Source organism: Cyprinodon variegatus, unplaced genomic scaffold (assembly GCF_000732505.1).
Source record: "Cyprinodon variegatus isolate N-32 unplaced genomic scaffold, C_variegatus-1.0 Scaffold388, whole genome shotgun sequence".
Taxonomy (NCBI): Eukaryota; Metazoa; Chordata; class Actinopteri; order Cyprinodontiformes; family Cyprinodontidae; genus Cyprinodon; species Cyprinodon variegatus.
The window spans coordinates 300,854-309,961 of NW_015150841.1; the positions used below are offsets into that span (position 1 = coordinate 300,854).

General features: G+C 39.9%; 1 protein-coding gene across 1 annotated transcript in view; it reads right to left on the reverse strand.

Annotated features, from left to right (window-relative positions):
* slc7a5 (solute carrier family 7 (amino acid transporter light chain, L system), member 5) overlaps nucleotides 1-9,108 on the reverse strand; it is a 21,388-nt gene that overhangs the window by 10,747 nt on the left and 1,533 nt on the right. Inside the window, exon 2 of the mRNA XM_015387238.1 lies at nucleotides 7,079-7,204. Within this exon, the coding sequence (XP_015242724.1) occupies nucleotides 7,079-7,204 (126 nt within the window). The remainder of the gene's footprint in view (nucleotides 1-7,078; nucleotides 7,205-9,108) is intronic.

Here is a 9,108-nt window from a genome sequence, read left to right on the forward strand (position 1 = left end):
GATATAGATTTATTTAAGAAAAGTTATATAATATAGCTTTAATCTGTCTATGAGAGAGAAACAAGAGAAATGACTGGCTTTTTTTTCAGTTTTACACATTTTACAGAATTTTGCACACTGTTTTGAAATAGCACATTTAAAAACAACATAAATGTATGTACTGTTCATGAACGGCAGAGAAAATACAATTTTTATCAACTTTCATTAATTGTTTGAAATTCTGTGATTACTACAAAGAAGTACTAAATAAAGATGTTAATGTTTAGTCCAGTTCTGTGTGTTAAATATCTAGGTGTTTTTATGTGAATGTGGGTCTTTTAGATAAATTTTGGTGATTTTGATCATGTTTCACATTTTATTGTCACATACTGGCGCTGGTCTTGGTCTTGACTCTGTCTCGACTTTCCTCGGTCTTGGTCTTGACTTGGTCTCGGACCCTAAAAGTCTTGGTCTTGACTCGGTCTCGACTTTCCTCGGTCTTGGTCTTGACTTGGTCCCGGACCCTAAAAGTCTTGGTCTTGACTCGGTCTCAACTTCCCTCGGTCTTGGTCTAGACTTGGTCTCGGACCCTAAAAGTCTTGGTCTTGTCTCGGTCTCGATACGCTCTGGTCTTGGTCTTGTCTTGGTCTCGGGTTAGGTGGTCTTGACCACAACACTGCTACCTACTAGAAGTTAAATGTCCCAATAATCAATCAAACTTTAATGTAACATAATAAAATAATCCAATATAATAATTAAATCATAAATAATCACTCTATAAGTATAAATTAATCTAAAGTAAATTAACTATATGTAATTTTAGGGGTCGCTGGTCTGTATTACTGTTATTTTTGTGGTCACAGGTTGACACTTTTATAAACCTGAGTTCTTTAACAAGAATAAATAATAATAAATATAATTTTTTATGACACTGAATTACTTAACTGATTTAAAGTGCATTTTTAATTATTTAATGTAACATTTAATGTTTTAACTGTGCCTTTAATAATCTAAAGCTATAGTTAATGTTTAAATCATGTATTATATAAATAAATTATCAATAATTTAAAAAATGAACCAAACAGGGTGCAGACTATCATTCTAGTGCTTCTTTGCTCACCTCCTCTCTGGGGTTTTCTGGGATCTCCTCCTACTGTTACCATGTGCTAAAAAATACTTCTTTCCTATCTGCAGCACAAGGACCACTAAATTTATTTGTTTTGTTTTTCAGATAGGAGTTAACGTTCAATAATGAGGCAATTTCCAGGATCAAACATTTCCCCTTGAAGCGGGGCTCCTAGCCGGCACCATTTCCCTTATTTATCATTGCTTCATGGCGGTCACCAACATGATGTTATTCTAGCAAAAAAGCACTGCTGCATTATGGATAATTCTTGCATCTTGCATCGTTAAGTCCCCACTCCCACAATGTGATTAGCCCAGCCCGTTTAATAAAAATCCACAGCATCTTAGAGTTTAAGATCTGGACTCTGACCTTGCCCAGTAGTTTTCATTGTTCTCTTGTACTTTGTGGATATACAGTATTCAGCACGTTTTGGGTCATGTATTACGTTGCAGGGTCCAGTTCCGCTTAAAGGACGTCCCTCCACAAAATTCCCATTTTTTTCTTAATGAATCATATGGATGTCTAAAGCTTGGTTAATGTTTGGTGCATTCATCTGTGTGGCCAAAGTACATAATTTTCGAAGCAAAGCTTCCCCAAACCATGGCACTTCCTCCTTCTACCCTAACAGTTGGTTACTGATTGCAAATGCTATGTTCTGATATCGACAATTCAGTTTTAGACTCATTTCTGCACCTTCTAGCGCAGAAATGAGTGACATAAATGGGCTTTTTTACAGTCATAGATGCTTATTACTAAAAACGTTTCTTACAGAAAAGAATTCATCAACATACTGCTGTGACAATTTAAAATAAAAAAGACAATTCATACATTAAGGAGTTCCTGCCTATCCTTTACAGTAATTAGTTGTGGACTAGATCCAAAGTTCTTGCCTAAGAACCAGTTTGGCGAAAGAGAAGCAGGAAATCTCTGCCTCCTAATCTCCTTTTATAAGCCCCTTTCTACCTCTGCTGTGTAACTCCTGTTTGGGTTTCTCACTGGAGCCTTAAGCTTAACTCCACTGATTTGTCTTTCTAGGCCTTTCCTCTGATCTGGTACTTATTCTGCTCTAGTCATTGAGCGCTTCAGCCTGTCTCTGTCGTCTCGCTGCTTCTAATAACCGTTTACCTGAGACCCGTCTGATTATCAGACAACACTGGCAGTGTGGCTGGGATTTTATCAGCAAACACAAACTAAATGCTGCAAGAGCTTCCTGGCAGGTGATTGGCTGTTGGAGTGCAGCCTTTAAAGAGCTGTTTCTGAATGAGGTGGAATGGGAGTTTAGTGGAGTCAGTTAGGACTGGAATGCTTCAGTTTTTGCAATGAGACCCCCTGGATTTAGATTTTGTGTGTCAGTGTTAGAAATGTTGCTGACCTATCAGAGTGATTTCTTTATATGTGTTGATTAACTTCAGTCTGGCTCATGAGGTCAGAGTCTGCTGTTGCTCCAATTAGACACTAATCTGATTAGCTCCTGCTTTCTCAACCCGACAGCCGCCACACTGTCCGGTAGTGAAACACTCAGAGGTTAATTCTCAGCATCCAGACAAAATTATTTTACTTCACACCCTGTTTACAGCTGCAAGGGTCCTTCTGTAAATCCTGCATGATGTTTACTCACCTAATGGTTAAATAAGGTCTCAGGCACACTGAGGTTTTCCCTCTTGGTAAGCTCGGCCGTCGACATGTGGAAGTGATTCATTCATGAACACTTTGAGGTAAATGAAATGTGTGTTTCTGTTGACTGAGTCAGAGTTGGATCCCTCCCTTTATATCAATATGTGGAGGAAACCATGATTCATCTCAGTTTAGGGTGTAGAGCTGATCCGTTTAATACTTTTACAAACAAAACCTAGTCAAACCTAACAGGTTCGCTCCAAACAGGTAAGTTTAACCCACTTTTATGCTCATCTGTACACTTTTGTGAAACTTCTAGTAACCACCTGTCTGAATGTCAACCCTACAACCCTGCCTTTGAGGTCCACTGAAGAAATGATCAGCGTTGTGTTGGGTTTTTTGACATGTCGTCAGTCTTCCTTTATGCACAGAGAAACCTGCAGCGCAGTGTCGCATCAACAGGTAGAGGTGCTGGTTTCTTATGGGGACTCCATGTCATTTTCTGCTCAGACTCATAAAGCTGACCTCTCCCATGGGCCGTCAGTGAGCAGCGGGCTGTTTTTTCTCTCTCCTCAATCCCAACAAGACCGGCTGCCAGACAGGTACCAAGAAAACTAGTATGGAGCTGGAAGAACGGCCACAAAACCGACTGAGTGGAGTGGAGCTGGCCAATTTGAAACCAATGGAAAATGGTTTTCTCTCCAGCTAACTTTCCAACTTTTCCCAGGCAATGTTAGTCTCTCTGTGGTTCACCCTAGAGTCTCCTTTCAGTTGCAAGTGTCTGAAAATTATTTTAAAAAATCTCCCAAATTCTATTATTTTAAGGCGAAAGATCAGTGGCTCCGTTGGTGTAGCCCTACTTAAGAACATCATAGAGAGCAAAGCTTTATCCTCACATTTTTTAGGCAAAACCATCAGAAATTGTTCACTAAACAGTTTCTTCAACGGCATGAAATGTTTCATGGACTAAAAATTGAAAAATAACACGAAAAATACAGAGCGCTTCGTTGCATTCATAGTTATCTGATTGGTTCTACCCTGATGAGGCTAACCCTCTTAGCCCTGCCCATGAATTCGAGGTCTTTCAGCACTTCACCAGACTGATACACATATTAGTCCAGCTGCCCAGGCTAGCTAGAAACCCTTTAGAGGCAGACAGCCTCTTCAGGTTTCAAAGATGGAAGACGAATCTCACAGTTTTACCCAAATAGGGTATAATGGGCCATTAGGTGAAGGGGGCGGACTAACTTACACTTTTCTTAAAAATACATTTATTTTGTTTTATGTCAAACACAAATAAATTGACTAATTTTCCAGGAACGTATTTGACATCAATATTTGAACATTTCTTAGCAAAGTACCATCTATTTAACGAGGCGTCCTAATTGTTTTCGTGGTTCTACTTGCCCAAGGGCTGCATGAAATTTGGTTAAAACCTGTTTTCATAATCAACTCTGAGCTCTTTGGCCCGATCAGATCTCCTCTTCACCTCCCCTTCCTTCTAACCTCCCTTTGTTTTCCACATCAGAACAATTCTTCTCAGTGTGGAGCGCCCACCGCTGAGCTGATCCGATCTGTGAACTCCGAACTCTACGCAACAACGCAGGCTCTTATTTTAGCCGCAAAGATTTCAGCATGTGCTCCATGCAGAAACGAAGCAGCTCTGCATTAATTCTGCACTGATTGCTGGGGTTATTTTGTTTCCCATTTGTGCAAAAACAATAGTTTTGTTTCGGTTCTGCACACTGATGACTGGAAAGCTGACCTTCTTCGGAACAAAGGTAACAAATAATCAGCGGCAGGAATTTGACATATTGATGTCAAATCTGAAGGAACATCCACAGAACACCCTATATAACTCCAGAGGCCAGAACAAGGCAGAAAAGACAAGTTCACTAAACAGGCTGGATTAAAGTGATGATAAATTGTTTTAGCAACCTAACTTGAAATTGTATCAGTTTGGTGTTTAAACCTTTAGTCAAACTGCAGGAGTGGACAGTGTGGCAACAGTTCAGAGAGTTCAAGTTCACATCCAGCTCCCAGCTTTCAGATAGCTTTTTAAATGCTTCTGATTCTAAATCATTTCTGTTTAAATTAATAAACACTGCAGCCGAGAAACAAAAAGACAAAACAGGAATTTGTGTCAGCCTGTTTGCTTTACCAGCAGGACTTGATAGTCGACTTCCCTTGTCTTGAATTTCCTCCTCTGCAATGTTGTTTTCCAGGGTAGTTTTCTTTCTTTTTTTTTTTATACATCTGTCTCTGGAGCTCTTCTCGGTTCAAAGAGGAAGTGAAGCAGCCATAAGAGACCAGCTGGCCTTGGCAGGGAACATGCATAAAACAGAAATGGGGATAAAAATCTGCAGTCCCCTTTCCATTTAAAAAAAAGGGTTATGTCACCTCTAAAACTGATAATCATGGTAGCCTCGCTTTGCTAACATGAACCTGTTATAAGCAGGCGTTACAAAAAACTTCCTCTAGAGGCATTTTTTCAACTCATTTCCTGTCTAAATCATGCAAACACACCCTTAAGTCATGCAGGTTGAACTACATAGGGCAAAAGATTTCACTTCCTTGTATTCTGTGTCAAAGCTGTTGCGTCATACAACCAGCATGTGGCCACTATCAGCAGGCAAATGGGAAGAAGGCACCGAGTAAGGGCTATAACCCGGCGGTTCCCCAGTGGTTTGCTCGCTTTCTGAGAGAGTAACCCCTAGCAAGGGTCTCTTTGCATAATTTTTCCACAAGCTTCAATGTCTTTGGTCCAATCTGATGAAGTCTTCTTCTCAGCTTTGGCCCCTTGCTTCTCTACACCGTTATTACCTTTAAGACCAGTTATGGCCCATCTTCTGTTTATTAGGAATGCTTATATGTGCTGCTTGTGTTATGCTCCAGTCTTTCACATTTTGAAGGTTGGTTCCAAGTAATCTTCAGTTTAAGCAATACCCCAGGAAGTCACGATTTATTAAAAAAAAAAGGTCTTAAACACTTTAATCCAATAAAAAAGTAAAACACAGATGTATTGAAACAATATTTTAGAACTGTTTGGCATCATAGGGTTGTGGAAAACTACCCGTGTGCTACAGGGTCCTCAGACCGCCGATCCATAGGACCTCAGCAGCTACAGGCCGTTTGCACTGACCTTGCATCTGGTGAAGACATTTGAAAGGCTGGTCCTAAACCATCTAGCCCCCTGATGAGGTCTTCAATGGACCCACTTTGGCTAGCCTACATCTATCTGCTGCACTAAGCTTGGTTTCTTTAATTTATTTGTTCTTCCGACATTTTTCAACCAGGACCTAGTGTTAAAAGATATTGAAAATTGAATCTCTGGCTTTTTCATGCCATAAAAAAAAAAATGTATCAATTGATTTTTCCTCACTTAAATTTTATGATTAAAATGACATATATTTCAATCACACTCTGAGAGGTGACATTAACTTAAAGGGCAACAGAGCTGTGAAACATGCCTGTAAAATAATTATGTTTCACAGCAAACACTGAAATGTTTGCAGCACCTGGTATCACACGGTGAGCTAGTTTAGCTGTTATGAGGAGACATCTAAGAATAAAAAGTAATGACCTGATGTCACTCTGAGCAATGGGAAAACAAAAACTTTGAAAAAAAATCCAGGATTTCCATAAATTTTCATACAGAAATCATTCCATGGATTGATGTAATCAATGATTCAGACAGCCCTACCAGGACCCCTGAGAGACAAACCAGCCAGTCTGGAGTGGACCCCCAGCTGTCCAAGGTGATACTACTGGACATGGTTTGTCTGCAGTGTTGGGGAACCGCAAGGAACTGTACTGGATCCACTTTTCTTTACCTTCTATACTGAAAATGTGTCCATCAACTCCCTGACTCCCTGCTATTTTGACTATACTGAAAAAAAACAGATAAGAGATAAGACGGACTGTTGGTTTAAAGGATGAAGGGTGCTGCAGGTCGGCTGCATGCTTTAGTAGGTTTTTTTAGCGCCTGGCATGTCCCACTGAGACGAGACCCCTGGGAAAGAATACACCGGAGAGGGACCATGGATCCCTTATAACAATAAATGAGCTTGCAGGTGGATGATCTGTTAATCCATTACAGGCAGGAATGAAAACACTAGATGAGAGAAGTGAAGAAGGTTGGAGGAATGAAACCTGCCAGAAGCCATTAGAAGAGAAGGATAAGCATATTTTTCACCAAGATAAAGTCCAAAATAGGACTTAAATACTCTCTTGGTCCACTGCTTTATGAGATAAAAGTATTTGTGTTCATTTCTCTGTTCTTAATTCCTGCTGTTTGACAGACAGCACAATCGCACCCCCCACAGGAAGCCGTGTGCCGAAGCAGCTGGTGTGACGTACCCATGCCGATCTTGACGAAGCCGATGATGATGATGAGGGCGAGCGCTAGGAGTTTGGCGGCCGCGAAGAAGTCCTGCACTCGGGTGGCCGCCTTCACGCTGTAGCAGTTCACGAACGTCAGCAAGACTGCAGAGAAAGAAACGACAATGAGATGAGGACAGAGGCAGAATCCTGATTAAAGATACTTTCTTCTGTTTTAACCATCAACAGCATGAAAGGCCACAGAGCCTCTATTTGGACTCAGCAGCTAAATGTCAGGGTGATCCAGGTTGCTCAGGAAAGAACCTCGCCAGGGTTAAACCTTCAGGCGTTTTTAATGTTTGAAATGTACAAAATCTCAAATGTTTTTCATGAGTTTTGGTCACAGACAGAAGGAATTCACGCATGCTGAGCAATATTTTTGTTGAACTCACATATTGGTGCTACATCTGTAGAGGCTCCTGTAAAAAAGAAAAGGTTTGGTCCTTCTCTCTAAGTAACATTAGTGAGAATAGCAGAAAGAGTTGTGCCTTTTGCCTGCAGTCCATCTCCATCCTTGGGGACAGAGTTGCAAGACTGCAGAAGACTAATTCATGGAAGAATAAAAAAAAAAAAACGTTCCTATTGTGCATTTTCAAGAGTGCATGTACAGTGCTGGTACCGGCCATCCAACACGCACACACACACTCCCGACGTTCCTGAAGGGGCCCAAAAAGCCCATTAAAAGTGATTAACTGAAGCACCAGGTCCTTTCAAAGCTTTAAATCAGGTTGGAGCCACAACAGAAGACGAGGCGGCACAATGAGGCTCTGTGCTGGACAAAACAACACAAAGGGAAAGAGGCCGCGTACAGTACAGGGTTAGGGTCTCTCCTGGCATCCAAACTCAAACAAAAACACAGCTACTGCTTCTGCCAAATACTAACAAGTGCACAGGGTACCATGGGTAGGAGAAGCTGGTCAGGGAGAAGAAAGATGAGGACTAGAACAGAATATGTAGGCATACATGAAGGGATATACTGTATACCTTATCCTTTTCATGATCCTAAATAACAGAACACTGAGGCACAAACCTCACACACTCTGAGCCTATCAGAGCTCAGGTCAGTCATGTGGACTCTGTCAGGGTTTAGCCTTTAGTCGGTCTGGAGATTAGGTACCAGACTGGTTCTACACGTGCACTAACACACTCATCATGTGCTACACAGCTTGTGTGTGAGGGGTGTGTGTGTTGGAGACAGTTGGAGACTGAGAGCTGGGTGATAAAAGGATGAAGCAGATATTAACCCAGTTAATCTCATTAAGTCTCTGAGACAAGGCACAAAGCAAAGTGAGTGTTTGAATGTTATCAGAACCTGAAGGGGGACATTCAACTGATCAGGCTGATTGATTTTTACAATACTGGACTTTGGATCTTCCAGAAAAATTTAACAATTTCCATTTGATTGAGTTTGCATTTCAAACATTGAGTAACAGGATGATTTCATTCAGCCTCCTGGAGCCACTTTATAAGATCAGTTTAAATATTAGTTTATTTTACCAACAAACAGAACCTAGCTTTATTTTCCCTCTTTTTTTTTTTTTTGACCTTTTGGTTGTTTCTGGTTTTCTTTTAAGTTTTCATGCTTTTATGGGGGAGCTACTCCACCTAATTTTATATTTACTCCAACAAAACAAACCAAATCAATAAAACTAACAAATATCAAATACCTTATACTGCAGGTAAACTAAATAATCAAAACTATTCTTCCCTGCAATCAGTTTCTTTTTAAATTAATGAAACATTTTCTACATCCTTAAACTATTTCTGCATTAAGAACAAAGGAGATTCCATATTTTTTCTTCCTTCTCTCTATTATTAAATAATCAAATAGAACAAAATCATCACTCAGCTAGACCGCAAAAAATTATTTGCCAAAATGCATAAAGTTATTAACAAATGTGTTAAATAAAACAAATTATAATAATAATTATATAATTATTATAAACATATATACATATTTACGTGTATATATATATATATATATATATATATATATATATATATATATA